Here is a 19,221-nt window from a genome sequence, read left to right as displayed (position 1 = left end):
TCATTAGATTTCCTGTGCTGTTTCTTAATTGATCTGTTCTTACCTGTCTTGCAGATCGCAAATATTTATTTTGATCCTGGTTTACAGTGTGGAGATCGTTGTTATGTAGGATTGCCTTTTCTATCTAAATGTAAGTAATTTCAACTTTAATAAAAGCCTTAAAGATTTCTCTGTAAGAAATGATTTTACGTGAAGAATTTAAAAATATATTATTTCTTAAAGCGGAATCTAAAGCTCAGCACAGCATAGCAATGCAAGAAGATGCATGGGATTCTGACTGGGATTTGCATGAGAACTTATTCAAAGAATGGACAGAAATTAAAGAGAACTCAAGCCATAGGTAAGTATTTTATCCCTGTTACTTTCTCAAGCCTTAAATCACAAGATAATTCTGTGTATGTGTGCTTTTACAAAATACAAGCTTCCTTAATGTTGCAGTGCTCTTTGAGAGGAGGTCAAGAAGGAGTTACTTGGCTTTCTCTGCAAAACCTCTAATGGGAATATTTTAGAAGTTTAAAAAGCAGTACTAATTTCCTCAAGTCACAGACCATACTCAGAGTTACTTTCCACTGGATTATGCTGCAATTGTTGCAAAAATGGCAGCAGTGAGGCAGTCTCTGCTGTGCAAAAATTTCCAAAATGAGATTATAATCTTTATACGGTGTCCCCGCTTAATCCATTTTAAAGTAGTAACCTCAATATCCCTCTAATATTTCATAAGGTTTCCTATTGCTACTATTCTAAGATTATTGCATTTCAGTGAATGATCAAATTGCCTGGTATTCTTCCTCGAGGTATGCTAAATAGAAGGTGATTGATTGCTATTTAAGATTTAGGAAAAGTTAAACTCTGTAGGCTGCTGTATACCTTTTAAACATCTGCCTTCTCGTGCATAGGGTGATTTAATCTCCAAGAGACAGAATTGGCATTAACAATGAGGGCATGTGTCTTCTGTGATGATAGCATCCAGATTACCTTTCCAAAAATGTATGTGTGTTTGTGGAGAAACAAAAGGACTGTGCATAGCTAAATAGAGTAACTAAAGCATACCTCCATTATCACTTTTTGTTCTAATACTGGTAACTCCTGAACAAATTTGATCTAAACGATATCTATTTAACTTGAAGAATGTCCTATTGCCTACAGTAAGAGGACAGTGAAGCACAATTCTATTAGAAACTACTGACTAAGTAGCAGTTCTAGCTAGAATAATAGACAATGTTTTAATATTATTCAATATAATATATAACCTAAAATATGTAATGCTTTTAAAGAGAGTTAAAATTAACCAAGGTAGCATTCAGCAAAGGAGCAACTGCTCCTTCTGAATACAGAGAGGTCTGACTTCATTTGAAGTGTCTCCAAACTGCTTCTCTAGGTTTGAAGTCTAGCATTTCATCTGTTGTGCTGACTGGAGAGCTCAATACTGTTAGTCTTGTTTCAGCTCCTGGTGGAGAGCTTATAGGAAAGAACAGGAACCAAGTCTGTTACAGAGGTGGGTTGATAGCAAAGAACTTCATTCACTGACAGAAATAGTTGTCACAAAGTGTGACTGGGTCAGCTTTGCTTTAGATTTGTTAGGCAGGAGTGTAGGCACTTATTATCACAGAATGGTTGGGTTGGCAGTGACCTTAAAGGTAATCTAGTTCCAAGCCTCTGCCACGAGCATGGGTGCACAGGCCCACCAGTGAAGCCTGTCAGGGTCCCACTGGATGGTATCCCTCCTCTCCACGGATGGAGAGGATGTATCCATTACATTACACATGCGCAGGCAGAATACATGTTCTGGATAATGGATGTCTGAATAATGTGTTGAAAGCAGAATGTAGCAGGACTGATGTTTTTCCTTCCTACTGCTTATGCCTTTGCAAATCATTTTGGGTTATTTTTCTTACTGAAAAATACTGATCTGAATCTCAGTTATGTTATCAAAATTTGTTTCTGCAATAGTAGGAGCTGGGTACTTTCTAATGAAAGAGAGCATTTTTGTCTCGCTGTCCAGAGAGCAGTGATTTAAGAGAAATACAAGTACCAAAAGATTTGTGATGCAGTGCATAAGCCCTACCATCTTTTTCTGCTCACTTTTATCTGTAAAAGGCCATAACAGAACCTGGAATGAGTGAATGGATGTTGACTGTAACACTTCATAGAGAGCATCTTAAGAATCTTTGGGTTGGACTCCTGTAGCATGCTTTGATGGTTTCTGTTGTGCATTTTAGTAGCGGTACATATGGGCAGAGCTCATTGGGTTTCTGAAGCGCATATAAATATAATGTATTGTGCTTTTTTCTCAAACTAATGTTGTCAGAGTGCTTTTAAGCCCTCAGATTTTTCCAGGCTTTTCCTATTTTCTTCCTGTAAAGTAAGTTTTATAACTTTTTCCAGACTGAATGCCGTATTTGAAGTAGACACAGATCTCCAGAAGGATGTCCAGCTGAAAATTACAGCAGAAATGGCATGGCCGTCCATACTTAGCTCACCACGCCATCTAAGCTTCCCTCTTACCAACACTAACGGTTCATCAGTAAGTTATTTTGTTGATAGTATCATTTTGTAGGCACTGCATTTTAATAAGTATTTCTAATTACATTCATCCTAATGTAAACTTAAAAAAATTGTGTTTATGAACAGGAAGAAGAAATTTTTCTAGAGAATCCAGCTGATGTTCCTGTGCATGTTCAGTTCCTTCCTATCGCTCTGTATTCTAACCCATCCGCTTTTGTCGATAAGATGTTGGAACGGTAAGTATTGTTTTAGAGTACTTTGGGCATTCTCACTCTGCAGCAAAATGAGTTTTGCAAAATTGCATGCAGTATTTGGCAGCTGTGTTGGCAGTTACAGTGTTGGCCACTTTTAGAATTGAATCATGAGGCCAGTTGAGAACTGAATCTAGGCTGATTGCCATTGAACACACATCTGTATTTTTTGCTGAGCTAAAATTGTTTCATTTCTTCCTTAACTTGATGGATGGGGGAGGGATGTAAAAAAAAAATCAAACGAACCTTTCAGCTGCATATTGTTTAAGTCCTACCAAAGGTAGGTGAAATCCATGAAGGCAAGTTTGTCGTTATTTTCCCTGATGCAGAGTAAGAACAAAATGTACGTCTGTTTCAGGTTTAATTTGAGTAAGCCAGCTAATTTCAACCTGAGGACTCTAGAGTTCCAGGTCTTCAGAAACTGTGTAAGTATTTCAATACATTCTTTATATTTTTAAACTTTTAAATTTTTTTTGTTTGTTTTAATAAGAGTTTAGTTGTATGTGTCTTCAAATGTGAAAAATGTGGTGCTTTTGTTGGATGCTCTCCGGAAATTGGGAAAAAAAGTATTTCTTCAGATGTAGCAGTTAAAATATCACTTTTCTGTATGCTTACGTTATAATACAGTTGTGGAAGGTACAGGAAAACTATGTTTAATTCTTGTTTTACTGATACAAGATTATTTTCTTCAGTGTAGTGGTTGCTAGTTCTAAAATCAGCAGAGTATTGAGTTTTCCATTGCTTTGTTCTTCAGGTGATTCAGGGTTTGTGGACAACTTTAAGTGCATACTCTCTCATATAGAGCATGCCACCTCCTGAACACTTTCTCTTGCAATGTACCTGCCTTTTCCCCTCTCTTTGCACTTTGATTTAGATTAACAGTTCAATGCTTACAGTGTCTAAAGGCAAATTTAGCAAAATACACTTTTTTCAATAGTTCTTCTACTTTAAGTTTGCTTTTCCCCCCTTATACATGCCCCAAATATTTTAACAATGGAAAATTTTGAGGATAGAAAGTGTTACGTAATGGCTTAATGCTAATTTAGTGTTTAAATGCACATTTAAGAACTTCTGAACTCTCTCTTCTCCTAGAACTTTATGAATCCACAGGGTGTAGTTTAGCTCAGTTCTGTCTTACTGTGTTCTGCTTCTTAATAAATACAGATAGTTTACTTAGTAAGTAGGGAATACATGTGCTATCAGACCTTCTGGTTAAAAAAGGCCATTATGTCATTGGGTAGCACACTTCTTTATGGCAAAACCAATTTTCTAACTAAAATAATATAATTTCTATCAAATATATGTAAAAAATACCAATTTTTAAAAGTGTCACTTTGTTTTCCATACTCTTTAAAGGTACATCCACTACAAAGCACTGCAGGACTTACAAAGGGAATGGCTCGTCATTCAGTTTTAAGCCTAATACTAAAACCTGGTGAGAGAAAGTCTGTCAAAGTAAAGTTCACTCCAGTTCTTAATACAACTGTTTCATCGTTAATTGTTATCAGGTATGATAGATATTTCAAAAATGAGTGGTTTTTTTTCTGATGTTTTTCACTTACATATAGTAACATACTCATGATTAGCTGTTAATGAGAAACTGTCGCTTTTACAACAATAGGTACAGAATCGTATGTGTTTGGATAAAGATAAATGTAATTGTGGTATGTTTTATAGTAATTATATTGTATTCAGTACATATAAATATATAATCAACATCACAGAATCGTAGAATAGTCTGGATTGGAAGGGACCTTCAAAGGTCATCGAGTCCAACCCCTGTAATAATCAGGGACATCTTCAACTAGATCAGGTTGCTCAGAGCCCCGAATGTTTCCAGGAATGGGTTATCTACCACTGCTCTAGGTAACCTGTGCCAGTGCCTCACCACTCTCATTGTAAGTTTCTTCTTTGTATCTAATCTAAGTCTGCCCTCTTTCAGTTTAAAACCATTACCCCTTGTTCTGTCATAACAGGCCCTACTAAAAAGTCTGCCCGTCTTTCTTATAAGCCCCCTTTAAATGCCGAAAGGCCTCAATCAGGTCTCCCTGGAGCCTTCTCTTCTCCAGGCTGAACAGCCCCAACAGTCTCACCTGCCCTCATAAAAGAGGTGCTCCAGCCTTCTGATCTGTACCCACTCAAGGAGGTCCATGTTTCTCTTGTATTCGGGGGCCCCAGAGCTGAACACGGTACTGCAGGTAGGCTCTCACGAGAGCAGAGTAGAGGGGCAGGATCACCTCCTTCAACCTGCTGGTCACACTCCTGATGCAGCCCAGGAGGCAGCTGGCCTTCTGGGCTGCAAGTGGGCACTGCCGTCTCATGTTCAATTTTTTATCCACCAGTATTTGGAGACTTGAATTCTTAAATACAGTCTATGCTGTCTTGAAAGTAGGGACTTTAGTCATAGATGCCATTAGCAAGATCAAGCTGCAGTGTAAGTTTGATCTTTCTAGTAAAGAGCTCTGTTTGGATAACTATTTCACTTTTGTATCAGGTATGATGCGTTAACATAATGTTGAAATACGAGCTTTAACTAATACTTCTTGGGAGTTTTATTTGTACTACGTTGTGATTTCTTAGGTTTTTGTCTTGCAGACACTGCTTGAGACCCCCACTATTTACTTCCATATTGTGGGGAGTGAAGTGTGAAACTGCTTATATTGCTGTCCTCTAGGTTTGGGATGTAACCTCATAGTCTGTGGAGAAGCTTGCAGGAGCAATAGACTGCATAATCCTTTCATGAATGTTTCCCCTTTTTCTTTTTACACAGAAATAATTTGACTGTAATAGATGCCATAATGGTACAAGGACAAGGAACGACTGAGAGCTTGAAGTTTGCAGGCAAACCTCCTGGTCCAGGAAGTTCTTTACGCTTTAAAATCACAGAAGCATTATTAAAAGACTGTTCAGAAAGTGAGTATTTCTTGGGCTGCTCCACTGAGCAGACAAGAACTTGCATTCTACACGTACAATTTGAAATGCGTGGAAATACATTTCCTGTTCTAGTGCCCTGGAAATGTAAATCATCTAAATACATTAAAATTGGTTTTCTAAGCATAAAAATAAGTATTTTAGCTTTTTTGTTTAATTTGAAAGTCAGGAAAAAGGAAACAAAAGCCCTTCATCCACTAAAATCCAAGGAGAGGAGGTGAAGATCCTAGTATATATAATAGGATAATCTCCAGTTCCTAAATTTAAAGCAAATTGGATCACAGATGTAACTTTCTGTATGTTCTTTTTCCCCTCACACTTTCAGAATCTTTATGTACGTAGCCAATGGGGAAAAAGATAGGGTATGTTCCTTGATGAAAATTAAATCCCAACAAGAGTCTACTCTGGGGTCAGGGGCTTTTTGCTCTGTGGCCACAGGCTTGTTTCTGAGAGGTCAGCTAGAGTACAGCTAAGTACCTGTATTACCAAAAGAACTGGTAAAAGAGGCTTAGTTGTATCTTAGTTGTATCTGGTATGGAGATGTTTCTCCTTTCCTGCCTTGCAGCTCTCCAGGCATATTTGTAAGGTGCCATGTTAATTATTATTTGAGATTATATCCCTGTTTTTGAGGGATCAGTAAGAAAACTTCAGGTAAAGCTTAGTCATTGCCTCTTACATGTTGTGGTTCAGGGATTTGTTTGCTAATAAGGTAAGTGTAGCTGTTGTGGTTTAACCCCAGCTAGCAACTAAATACCATGCAGCTTCTTGCCCACTCCCCATCCCCTGCCCCCTATGGTAGGATGAGGAAGAGAACCAGACAAAAGGTAAAACTTGCAAGTTAAGAACAGTTTAATAATTGAAATAAGGTATTATAATAATGATTGGAGGGAGGAGGGGTGAGGAGAAGAATAAAACCCAAGTGAAAAAAACAGAAGTGATGCACAATACAAATGCTCACCACCCGCTGACTGATACCCAGCCTAACTGATCTGGGCCTTCTGAATGACTCCCCCCAGTTTATATACTGAGCATGACATGCTGTCCTGTCTCTGCTCCCTCCCAGCTCCTCGTGCCCCTCCTCACTGGCAGAGCATGAAAGACTGAAAAGTCCTTGATTTAGAGTAAGCATTACTTGGCCACAAGTAAAACACTGGTGTGTTATCAGCATTATCTTAAAACTAAAGCCAAAATACAGCACTGCACCAGCTAATAGGAAGAAAAGTAACAGTATCCCAGCCAAAACCAGGACAGTATCTCAGCCATGGATTTTATTTTTGAGACACAAAAGAGTAAGTTTTAATTCTCATGCTCTGACTTTTCACAGAGTACCAGGCTGCTGAGCAGTACATCAAAGAACTTTACAGCTTAGATCTTTTGCTTTGGGTTTGTTTGTTTTTTCTGTGCTGTCAGAGGTTTGGAGATTTCCATTTTGTCCCCAGTGAGTAAGAGTGCTCTGGAATTGTACACATTCCCTACCTTGGCAGTGATGAGAGTTTGGCTGCAGAGATACATTCCTGCAGGTTATGTAAAGATTTCCATGGGCCTCGCTAGCCCCTTTCCTGCTACAGTACTGCTCTAGAATCTGAATATAGTGAAGGATATCTGTCGAGCACAACACTAACCGCTTTCTGCTGTTTGTTCCTAGAAATGAAATACAAAGAACCGAATTTCACACTGAGAAGAACATTTAAAGTGGAAAACACAGGGCAGCTGCAGATTAATGTGAAAAACATGGAAATCAGTGGCTACACATGTGAAGGATACGGATTTAAAGTAGTTAACTGTCATGAGTTTGCACTAAGCGCCAATGCCTCTAAAGACATTGTCATATTGTAAGTGAGATACAAGTGAGAGATACAGATTTACATGTGGGTTTTAGTAAATGGAAAAGAGCCTTTAGTCTAAGGATTGTTACGATATTGCACAGCATTTCAGTCTTAAACGTTTTGTCTGTTACCTTAAGGGTAATAATTCTTTAACTCTGTCAGTTTTTATTGTAAAAGATCTCTACACCTAACATTGATCTTTTAACTGCTTGGATATAAAGTTAACTGTTCAGAGTACAGTATCTAAACAGCTCAGAAGATGCTTCTGTCCTGTGAGGATATACAAGATACTGTAAACAGTAAAGCTTCACTAGGATTTTGCACCAATCCTGGTTTGTGATGAGACAGGAATGTAGGGGTGATGTTTTTGAACAGGTGTGCTGTTGTGACTTAAAGTGAAGTGCTTAAAAACTTCGTAGCTCACATAATGGTCAGTTCCATTGCTTGCTTACAGCTGCTTTTAGTATTTTTTTACTGCATCCATAGCTTTATTGTAACAGATTTGGTCAAAACTTATTTTCAGTTCTTATATGTTCATATCGTGTATCAGAGGTAATCTAGTATCAGATGTGTTAAGTATAGGTGTTTATGAATTTAGTGAAGATTATATTGAGGTATTTGAAAGATGTAAGAATTTTTAGGCTAATTGTGAGGATGGTTATTAGTTGTACTAATAGGGCTGTTTGTTATAAATCTTTGATTGGGATGCCAGTCATGGCAGTAATTGGTGAAGCTGCTTGTTTGTTTTGTTTTAATTTGTGATTAATATCAATTACCTCAAACTCTCAGATGTTCATATGAAGCGTTCTAACGTGCTTTACTTTGTTTTCAGGTTTACACCTGATTTCACTGCTTCCAGAGTTATACGGGAATTAAAATTCATCACTGCAGGAGGCTCTGAATTTGTATTTATCTTGAACGCATCTCTTCCCTATCACATGTTAGCAACGTGTGCAGAAGCACTACCCAGACCCAACTGGGAACTGGCACTGTACATAATCATCTCAGGAATAATGAGGTAGTGTGTGTGTGTCTGTTCTTACTAGTACGTGCACACAAGCTACCACTGCTTGCATATAGGTTATAGAGAAGGAGATTCAGTATGTACTACCACTGGCGTAAAATTGGCATAAAATTATTGGTGTGAAAAAACCCCAACAGGGTGAGGTCACGAAGGATAAGAGAGAAACACTCGTGGATTGAGTGTGAACTGAAAGATTAAGGCTGAGGAGTACTGACTTCCTTCTCAGACCGAGGGCAAAACGTCTGTCCCCATCCCTGGCAGTGTTCAAGGCCAGGTTGGACAGGGCTTTGAGGGACCTTTGGAAGGTATCCCTGCTCATGCCAGGGGGTTGGAACTGAATGAGCTTTAAGGTCTCTTCCAACCCAAACCTTTCTATGATACCATAAAATAATACACTTCTGGCCTGCGTCTGTTTCCTAAAGTGATGTATGTACTCCTGTTGACTCTGGTTATGTGTAGGGCTTTTGATGAATTAAGCCAAACTTGAATTAAGTATCAAAGCACTGCTAATCGTGAATTCCCATGGAAATTTAGGCATCCTTCTGGTGTATTGTGCTTTAGAGAGAGGCAGTAACTGTAATGAGCTTAGCAGATGCCTTGGATGAATTATAAACTTTGCTGCCACTCGTATATGACAGGCAACTGGTGATACTAATAATGGGATTTCTGAGAACTGAAGGGTGTTGTTTGCAACATTGTGCGCTTGGAGGTTACGCAGTAGCATATTAGTGCAGTTTTTGTCAGCAAGCAGACGTGTTAGGTCTGACTGGTTGAAATATGGGTTGAAAATTCCACCGCATTTTCCTAGTCTAGCCTCTACCTATCTTTATCTGTTTGAAATTTGAGATTATAAACAGTGTGTCCCTGCTCACCTCTTGGATGAGAGGCATTTTCCCCCACTCTCTTTGCCCAGAGAAACTCCTGGCATAGATACTTAGCAGCTAAGTTGTTACTTATCAGTAACAACAAATGCTGTTCTCCTTTGTCATTAGTGTTAAGCTTCTATCTTAGTGCGAGATGGATTGCTGCTGTAGATGCCTATGATGAAAAAAGGGCCTGTGTGCTGCAGATCCAAAGCATTATCACAGACATGTACTAGTCCTGCCTTTTTTTTTTCTTCACTAAGATGCTGGCTCTGGTGTTTTTGCTGTACTGTATTGCACTGATGTTCAGTTTGGCTCTTCTCTGTTTCCTTCTAGGGACTGAGAAAAGAAAGTTACTGCCTGCTACATTTTCTTTTGTGACTCTTCAGGCCTTCCCTAAGTAATGCAGTGTTAGTTAGGAAACTGCGTTTTCCTAAGTCACAGGAAAATTCCGTCCACTTAGGTAACTTTGTTTCCTCGCTGGTACTGCGTTACTTAGGAAAGTGCTGAGTAAGTGGCTTTCTTCTGTGCATTTGCTAGAAATTTTAAAGTTTACTTTCTATTTAGTTTATTGATAGCATGAATAATGCTTGTCAGTTTACAGGTGTAGCTTACGTGGGTAATTTTATATATACTGTATGTGTTAATTAGGCTTTACAAAAATACAGAACCCTGATCCTTTCCCTCACTATATCTTTTTCCTATAAGTACAAAACCTCCTTCTTCGCAGCAAACTATAGAAGAGACCTGATGTAACTATTTCATAATATTCCAAGGATCTTGTGCGTAGACAGCCTCTGACTTTTAGGATGCTATCACATAGGGGTTTGCTAGTTGCCCCTAAAACAGTACTTCCATATTGTTGGGAAGCTGTCCTTAATTTCTAGGAATGAACAACTCTAGTTTGTCTAGTTCATATTTTTATTGCTGTCTTCCCTAAATCACTATTGGTTTGGATTGTTACCATACTTGTGGCTCCAAGGTTTTAAGTCAAACTTAATAGGGTGTGTAGAAATGCAGTAAAGGAGCCAGTCCTTTTTGTAAAGAATTTGCCAGCTGGGCATATGTGTGCTCCAAGATAAAACCATGTTGGGGGGGGGGGGTGGGTGGAAGAGGGATGGACCCATTTAATTCTTGGGTGTCTAGACCATGTTACTGCCCACTGTGTGGTGTTCCTCACACTAATTTGTCATTGACATTTCAATGACTGACCATTTCAGGCTAGTTCCACTTTTCTCCTTTTTTTTTCCTTTTTTCCTTTTCAATAATAATTTTTTTGAAAGTCAAAAACCCCAAACCCCCACTGCTCCCACCCCCACCAGCCCAACACCAGAAAGGGCAGTTAAAAAGACACAAAACAAGATTTGTTCCATTTTTCATTTCAAAGTTCATATTCATGTGTCAAAACACCAAAGTTGACCTCAGCAGAGGGAGCGGAGTCCTTATTCAGAGAGTGGCAGAGGAGGAGAAGTGAAAAAGAATCAGCTCAAGGTGACTTTTTGCTGCAGCCTCCCCTGTACAACCTCTACATAGCCCAGCATTGATGCCATGGAGGGGGGTGCCAGGGGGCTGAGGGTAAGGTGCCACCCAGTCCACCAAAACCCTGTGCACTCCATTCCAAGCTTGTATAGCACTATGGTGGTAGAGATGTGGTGTTCTTGTTAGTATCAGTCTTCTAAAACTTTCAACTAGCCTCATGGATTAGCAATTAACAAGTGAAAGAGATTGTCTTATTCCTTACATCCCAAAGATAATTCCGTTTTTGATGGCATGGCACCCAAAGCAAGAATTGCTCCTCCGAGTAACAGTTTATGTAAGCTTGCCTGAAAAAATCCCCCTATTTCTCTAACTTTTCTCTCGCTTATTAACATCTTGGATGAAAGTTATCTTTCCAACCTTCTCCCATCTGGTTCTGCATGTAGAATCCTTTTTAATGCCTGGGGCAGGGGAAAAGCACTGATAACCAGCTATCAACAGCTGACTTGGTCTCCAGGGTTGCTTGTATTTTTGGTGATAGTTAAAAGGTGGTATCTTCTGGAGTAGATTGTTTCAGCTAACATGAAGCAAGAGGTATCTCATCCTTGTCTGAATTGATGCTGGTCTCATACATTCGGCTTAAAAACTGGCAGTCAGAACAGGGAGGAGAACAGAAACTGAAGTTGCTAATTTAAAGTTCTTTTCTCACAAACTTTCTAGGGTAATAGGCAAGGCAAGCTTTAGTTATTGTCACTATGTCTCCTCCCACCTGTTAGAAGATGAAAGCGATAGCAGTGCGATGAAGGTCTCTGCAGTGGTTTTATTGCTTCCTTCAAAAATGTAGTTCACTGCACTGCGTTATGCAAGTGGAGAATTCCAACACAGTATTGCAGCAGATTCAGTTAGTCATAAAATTGCTTGAAATAGTGCTCTGGAATTTTACTTCCCTGAGCAGCAGTACAACTTTCTGCAGAGGATCTCTGCTTTTAAATGGGATTGCACCCGCAAGCTGCGAGACCTGACCACTTGGAAGCCATTTTAATGCTTTAATTATATATCTTTTTCTTTTGGATTAATCTTGGCAACTGCGTGTCAGATTTGTGTCTAGCTTCCATTCTCGGTGTCAGTGATGCGTAATATCATGCTAGGTTCATGCATTTTATGTTTCTATCAGACAAAGGTGTGGTTTGGTTGCAATTTTCAGTACTAGATACAATCATTTTGCCTTGTGTGATTAGATTCATTTTCCTTAAAATGCTCAAAACTGAGCAATACTGAGATGACTGCCTCTCTTCTCTGCAGTGTACTCTTTCTCTTGGTAATTGGAACAGCCTATCTAGAAGCTCAAGGAATTTGGGAGCCATTTAGGAGACGCTTGTCCTTTGAGGCCTCAAACCCTCCCTTTGATATGGGAAGGCCATTTGATCTCAGGAGAATAGTTGGAATTTCATCTGATGGAAAGTAAGTATATGTTTGGGGGTTTTGTGGAATGTTTTCTCTTTTTATCCTCTTTACTTATAAGGCCAATAAGAAAGTAATACTTTAGAACAGGTGAATAAATTAAGATCCTCACAGTTACTTATAAAAGATGGCTTGGATAAAAAGATGGATTTTGTGATTATGAGAAATACTCATTTTTGGGGGGAAAAAGGAGAGGAAAAAAACACCACTGAAACCAAACTCTGTTAAGCTTCTTGTTAATCTTCTCCAAAAAGGAAGGTGTAGCCTGCAGAAACACTGCAGGCCAGAAGTTCCTACCTTTGGTGTCCTAAGTTAAAAAACTACTTTCTCCTTTCAGTGTTCTCTCCAACATATATATTGACTGTCATTGTACTGGAGTTTTGTTCATATGTACAGGGAGCAAGCGCATGGGAAATAGCAAAGGCTGCTGACTTGACAAACAAGTGCTAGGCATTTTTGCCAGTTATATGCCAAGAACAGTGTAGTTCAAGGTTTCTATGGGGCATAGTGAGTTTTTGTTTGTTTGTTTTTTTTTCATGTGAAGAATGGAAACATTGTAGAGTATATTTAAACACTTGTTGCTCTTTCAGCTTGAATACACTTGGATCAGATTCTAATCACAGTTCATCCAGAGGGATCTATGGAGCAGGCAGCTCATCTTCACGATCCAGTGCAGGGAATCATAAACAATGCAATGCAACAACACACCTTCACAGCAATAGAAATGCACCTGATGCTGAAAACATCAAATCCAAACCCAGTTCAAGCATACCTAACAGGACTTCAGCACAAGGAGCTTCCATGCAGTCAGTGAATAGAGCCGGGGGCCCGTTTACTTTGGATCCAGGTGCCACAGCTCAAACTCATGCCACAGGCAAAAGAGCCAAGGGAACGAGGCAGAACCAGCAGCCGACACAGCAGCAGGCAGCAGCTTTGGCAGAGCAGCCCCTCCAGCAGCCCCTCGCACCTGGGCAAGAGCAGCAGACTGAAGGTGCTTTGCCACAGCTCCCGCTCCTCAGCCCACCTCATAGCGACTGTGCCAGGAGCAGAAGGCACAGCTCAGAGGACTCGGATCTAACTGGGCTCATAGAAACTATGGAAAAAGACTTTGACCACCCAGAATCCCCTCCCCCAGATGTGTTTACAGAGCATCCCCCATCTCCACTAGCAAAAAACAAAGGTAATGCAATTCTGTTTTTTTTTTTAATGGGATTATTCATTATATAAGCCACAGAACAAGATTTAATGGACTGTAAAGGTTGTGTTTTCATAGCATGGAAAGTGATAGCTTCTCAGCTGTTCCCTACCCTGCTGGATGTGCCTGTGTCTTGAACACTTCCTTTATTTTATGGCAGTGACATTCTCTACAATGCTAGTTTGTGATTCTTCATGCAGTGTTTTTGGAATGTTTTGATGAAAGCAGGTGTGAATATTTAAGCATCTGACTCTCTGAAGAAGAAAGATTCTTTTAGTTGCTATTCCTTTGTCTTTGGGTTGGCTTCCTCATACCTCCAGTGTTTATACTTGGAGCTTGAGGAAAGGAAAAGGGAGTTACCCTAGTGTCAGGAAAACAGACAGGGAGGAAGGGGAGAGAGAGAGATGGGCATAACCCTGTGGGTATTGCTTGGGAATGGAATTTGTCATGCCCAGACTTGCAGTTGTAGAAAATCCTTCATGATAGGGGGTCAGCAAATGAATATAGGGCACCTGTGCTTATAAGTAGCATTCATCTTTGCATGAGGTTAGTTTGAATTGTTATGAATCTCTTCAGTTGTCTAATGCTTAAAATCATGTGCTACATTTCATACATTATCTACGTTCAGATTTATCTATGTTCAGATTTATAAAATTGTCAGTTGTATGCCTTCTTATAAACCCTTCATTAGAGTAGAACTTCTTATCATGCTTCTTGTAATAGGTATTTCAGTTGTGTCCTAGGGTTCTGTGGTTATAAATTTATGTTCAATTCTAATGAATTTTTCACCTTTCCCTAACAATTCTGTTGCACAGAAACAGTGCTGGTGTTGTGTTCTTTATTAAAGTTACGAAAATGAATGTGGAAAGGCATATAAACCCTGGAGCACCTGTATGATCATGTACTACCAAGACGAAAGCTTCACTCTTGTTAAACAGCAATGAGTAGAAAGTTCTTAAATCGGTTCAGAGTGGATGTGATAATGCAGGGGTTCCGTTTGGTTGGTTTGGGTTTTTTTTTGGCATGACTTTCCTGTTTTGCAACTTTCTTCTAACTATAAATTCATTCAGATAAATTCATGGGTTTTCTCCTGTTACAGAGGCTTTGCTTCACTTATGCTTCAACGTGGCGGTATGCTGAATATTTAAACATATTCTGTCTTGCAAAATACATTACGAATGTTACATTTTGCAGTTCAGATAGTTTGTTGTGGTTTTCTTTTGGTATTTTTTTTGACCTCTTTGTCATCTCAGATCATTAAGTCAGATTTATGCATGTAGCTTGCTTTTTGGACAGGCGTTATGAAAAAAAACCCAACAGTATCTGTAAACCGTAACTTGACTCACAAAAGCTCCATGCATCCAATAAAACCCAACCATCTCCATTTGGCCTCTTTAAAAATGTAAAAACGCAGGGGAAGTTCCGATATCTGTCTGGATCTGCATACCCACACTGCTGTCTGGCTTTGTCTAAATAACTAGAACTGTACTCGCAGACATCTGCAGAAGCAGCAGCTTCTGGACTACAACTGCCTGTCTCAACGTCCCATGCAGGATTCCTGTCTCCATAGTGTTCTATTTCAGCTTCCTGAAACTTGGATCCTAGCAGACTGCTGTGGAGGCTACATTAGTTTTTTGTCAAACAGCTGCTTCATGTTACATTTTTATGTCATGAAAACATTTTACATAGGTTTTCTAATGATGAATATTAAACTGTTTAGCAATCCCAAATGTAGACTAAATTTGAATTAAATCTTAGAACGAGGCCTTCTGAGGCAAATCCCCAATGCCCGCAGTAAGCTGGAAGCTGACCTTGTGAACATTTCCGTACGAATATCCACTTGTATTTACACTTTTATTTGTATTCACACTAAAAGGAATATTTTATCTCTGATATTTTTGTAGTTGTTGATAGTGAAAACATTAAGTCTGAAAAAAAAAGAAAGTTTGAAGGCACTTTCCTTTGGTATGTATTTGGTATTTGACAAAATACTGAAGGCAAATTTACATTTCAGTACAAACTTTACCTGAAGGACATTTTGCCAAATGAAATATCACAGCTATCGTGCCAGGACCTTAATTTGGAAGGTTCTTGAACCTCTACATTTTGAACTTATCCTATGCTACGATTCAGAAATCGCAAGGAAAAATGTAATTGTTCCAGTAGCTTTATTTACTTGTATGGGGATTGCTTCAAGAAAATTGATTAAACATCCCCTGGAGTGTGTAACACATTGTTTCGCCTACTTGGAGATGCAGTAACACTTTAACGTGTCAAACCAAACTATTTCACAGTCAGCTTATTCCAACCTCTTAGAATAGTCTACTCTGAAAAAATTAAATATGTCAAGGGGAGAAAGTACGGTTGGGTGGGAGATTTTCAGGTTTGGGGAGCTGGGGTTTTATACATCGTTGCTAAAATACTATTAGTGATTTTTCTCATCTGCTCTAGTTTTACTACAAGTTGTGTTTGGTTTTCCTTTTTAACTGACAAACATGCTAATGATTTCTGTTCTTCAATTGGATTATAAAGCTTGTGCCAGCTTCTGTAGTTCAAATCTAGTTTTATATAGTTAAACTGTCAGATTGGATTTTGAGGTGTTTAAAAGGAATGCCAGGACCAGAGCAGGGAAGAATCACAGTAGCCAGGTGTCCACAGTCTATAGAGGCAACAGAAGTGGGGCTTAGGAGCATAAATGCACATAAAGGTGTGATGCTATTACTCACATTTGGTCTGAGGTGGCTGTAAATGGTTGGTGTATTGATGAATTTCAGAGGCTTAATCACGTGGGTCACCCTCCAAAATGAAGTGAATTAGCCCATCTCTTGAGTACTGCTGCTGAAAACTGAAGCATCCTTACCTTCCTAGGGAAAGGGAAAACGCTTCAGCGCAAGGCTAAGCCACAGAAGAAGCGGGAAGAAAAGGACAGAAGAGGGAAAGGAAAGCAACAGGAGGATGAACTGAAAGATTCCTTGGCAGATGATGACAGTTCTTCCACCACAACCGAAACCTCCAACCCAGATACAGAACCACTTCTCAAAGAGGTATGGCACTGCTCGTAAAAGGAGACTCTTGTTTAGCTGGCAGGTCACCTGTTAAAGGTGGAACAGTGACTTCTCACCAACCCAACCCCACCTTTCGTATAAAACCTAACAAAGGAAGAATGTTAATTTAAAAATACCTCTCCCAACTCTTGCCTTCACTTCTTCTCTGTAAGATTTGTTCATCTGTGAGTGTGAACCTGCTTGAATCATGCTGTCTGAGGACTGAACATGCCTGGCTTCAATAAGCTGCTGGTTGTCAGCAACATCGGATAACTGTCTCTCCGCACACTCCTAGCCTGTTCTATTTGCAGACTAAAATGCCAACATACAGACATCAATTTTACTCAATAATTAAGGTGCAGGCTAAAGCCATGAGTTTCAACAGTTACAAAGGGTCAATTCAGGGCTGGTAATTTGTCAGCAGGTAGGTAACTAACTTGCTTTTGACGGTACCCCTACCTTTATATTACTCATTTGGCTTACATGCTTCTAGGTAATAGACTAAAGCTCTAAGAATTTGTGTGGTGGTCAGGTTGTTGTAAATGTTCTGTCCTAAAGCATGTGCTGGGGGAACCAACCAAAGCAAAGGTAATAGCAAAGAGAAGAATACCAAGCCTAATTTTTAACATGTCTTAAATTTGAACTTCGGAAAAGGTAAGATAGGGATTCAAGCTGGGAGGCGGGGTGTAGAAATCCATGTAGTATCCTTTAAAAGTTACGGTTTAGAAGGTGATTTGAAAATCACCTTTGATTTTTTGGGATGGCTATTTGACAATGCACTTAGAAGTGCAGTTGAAGAAGCTAGTAAATTGGGTGTTGAAGTTGCTCCTGTTCTTTGCTTGGTGGAAGAATTTGTTTCAGATGGCCAGGGCTGTGCACAACAAGTGCAGCATAGGTCTTTTGAAGCAGACTCAGAGGCCATGGCCTGAGGAGTTAGGTATTTGCAAACACCAAATCTGCTTGGAACAGATTAATTTGCTGATTTTCATTTCTCCTTTTCCAAATAGGAAAAAACAGATGCCACGCTTTATAGGTATACTCACTAAGGAGTAAAAAAATAATTTCTGAGCTGCAAAAATGCTCATGTGTTCAAATAGCATTCTTTCCTCAGCTCTGCTTACACTATGTATGTTGTGATGCAAGAGGGACATTGCTTCTCCTCAACAGTAACAAGTTGTTATAATGCCTTTTATAGGAACCTGAAAAACAAAAGGGAAAAGTTACACCAGAAAAACCTGAAAATGAAACAGTCCAAGTAAAACAGAAAACTAAAAAACTGCTAACAAGTGTCAAGAAAGAAATCCCTGTAGATGTGAAAACCAGGTAAGAATAACACAGGCTTTTTAGTAGGTGAGGCATCATGCTTGAAAGGAAGATGGAGTGATAAAAATCTGTGTATTTGACTGCTGCGGCTGTCAGTGTGGCTAAATGCCAACAGCAGCTACTTTTGAGCAGATGCTTCTTCCTTCCTGATATCAGGGAATATCTGAAGCTTGCAAATGATAAGTGATTTAATGGTTATACGGTGCATAAAAGAACCAAATCTAGTGAAGCAAATTGGGTTAAGCAATGCTAAGCTTTTTGTAACAGGGCCCACATACACAAAATAGGGTTAATGTTTCTACAGGAGCTTCTAGTGGCAGCAGAGTAAGCCAGTGCTAAGATGCAAGCCTGTAGTTGTTCTTGGTGAAATTACAGTATGCAATTTACTTTTTTGTATCATGGATCAGTCTTGGATGTGTTATTAAAGGAGGCTGCTGCTGCTGCCTGGCCCTTTCCCCTACTGGCAGGTGGTTGAAAGCAGAAGTTAGATAGAAAAGAGAAAAAGGAATAACCTTAATCTTACTGCACCTAGTTCATTCTGAAAAAGTATTCTGAAAACAGTTATCCAAGTGTCACAAAAATAAACTTCACCAAACTGAGGCTTCTGTTTTCCCTGTTGCTGTAATTAATGCTAGACTGAGATAGGAGTTAGTATAAATTAAATTTCTTCAAAATTTCTGAAAACATTGCCTGCCAAAGTCTCCTCCCTATTTTTTATTTTTACCTACTTTCCTTTGTCTTCTAAATCAGTCACATGAATCACAAGTTTATTACATGTGACAGGATTTGAAGGCCACAATGAGAGCCAGTTTGGAATTCTTCTGCTAGAAATGAGGAAAATATGTCCTCCCTAGTCTGAGAGACATAATTTAGTAGCTGGAAAAAGAGAACAGTGGTGGGTTTGGACAGTTCTGTGCTATCAACTAAAAGATGATCCTGTACATTCAGAGCAATAGTGTATCATCAGGAGCACGTGATCAAACAAGAGCGAGAGGGGGCAGAGTAGAAAAATGGCAGTTGCCATCTCTTTTTGCCTCTGTATATATCCACGTAGGTTTTGTAATCCTGGAGCTCCAGGCTGAAGCTTCTCCTGGAAGTGACTGAGCCCTGATGAATGTGTGGAGCAGTGTGGATAGAAAATGACCCAGGGCTAAGAAGGGGGGAGTTGCAAGTAGGAAAAATACAAAACTCCGCTTACAAATAGCTTTGATGATGAGCACAAGTTTGACATGAGGCAGCCATAGGAGACCAGTCTTTTGTAAAACCATATCATGCATATATATATATGTATATATATATAAAAATGTATGTGTACATACATG

The 19,221-nt window shown here is 39.3% G+C and overlaps 1 protein-coding gene across 1 annotated transcript in view; it reads left to right on the top strand.

Annotated features, from left to right (window-relative positions):
* TMEM131 (transmembrane protein 131) overlaps window positions 1-19,221 on the top strand; it is a 100,446-nt gene that overhangs the window by 72,190 nt on the left and 9,035 nt on the right. Inside the window, exons 21-33 of the mRNA XM_061459725.1 lie at window positions 55-130; window positions 223-340; window positions 2,386-2,524; window positions 2,632-2,741; window positions 3,115-3,181; window positions 4,113-4,264; window positions 5,527-5,669; window positions 7,333-7,519; window positions 8,346-8,531; window positions 12,179-12,337; window positions 12,928-13,517; window positions 16,401-16,576; window positions 17,772-17,899. Of these exons, the coding sequence (XP_061315709.1) occupies window positions 55-130; window positions 223-340; window positions 2,386-2,524; window positions 2,632-2,741; window positions 3,115-3,181; window positions 4,113-4,264; window positions 5,527-5,669; window positions 7,333-7,519; window positions 8,346-8,531; window positions 12,179-12,337; window positions 12,928-13,517; window positions 16,401-16,576; window positions 17,772-17,899 (2,231 nt within the window). The remainder of the gene's footprint in view (window positions 1-54; window positions 131-222; window positions 341-2,385; window positions 2,525-2,631; window positions 2,742-3,114; window positions 3,182-4,112; window positions 4,265-5,526; window positions 5,670-7,332; window positions 7,520-8,345; window positions 8,532-12,178; window positions 12,338-12,927; window positions 13,518-16,400; window positions 16,577-17,771; window positions 17,900-19,221) is intronic.

Source organism: Pezoporus flaviventris, unplaced genomic scaffold, assembly GCF_033815535.1.
Source record: "Pezoporus flaviventris isolate CSIRO_AGI_PZ_B2104156 unplaced genomic scaffold, CSIRO_AGI_Pfla_v1 ptg000030l, whole genome shotgun sequence".
NCBI classification, from domain to species: domain Eukaryota; kingdom Metazoa; phylum Chordata; class Aves; order Psittaciformes; family Psittacidae; genus Pezoporus; species Pezoporus flaviventris.
The sequence above is the reverse complement of the archived record's forward strand: the minus strand, read 5'-3'. Positions and strand labels throughout refer to the sequence as shown.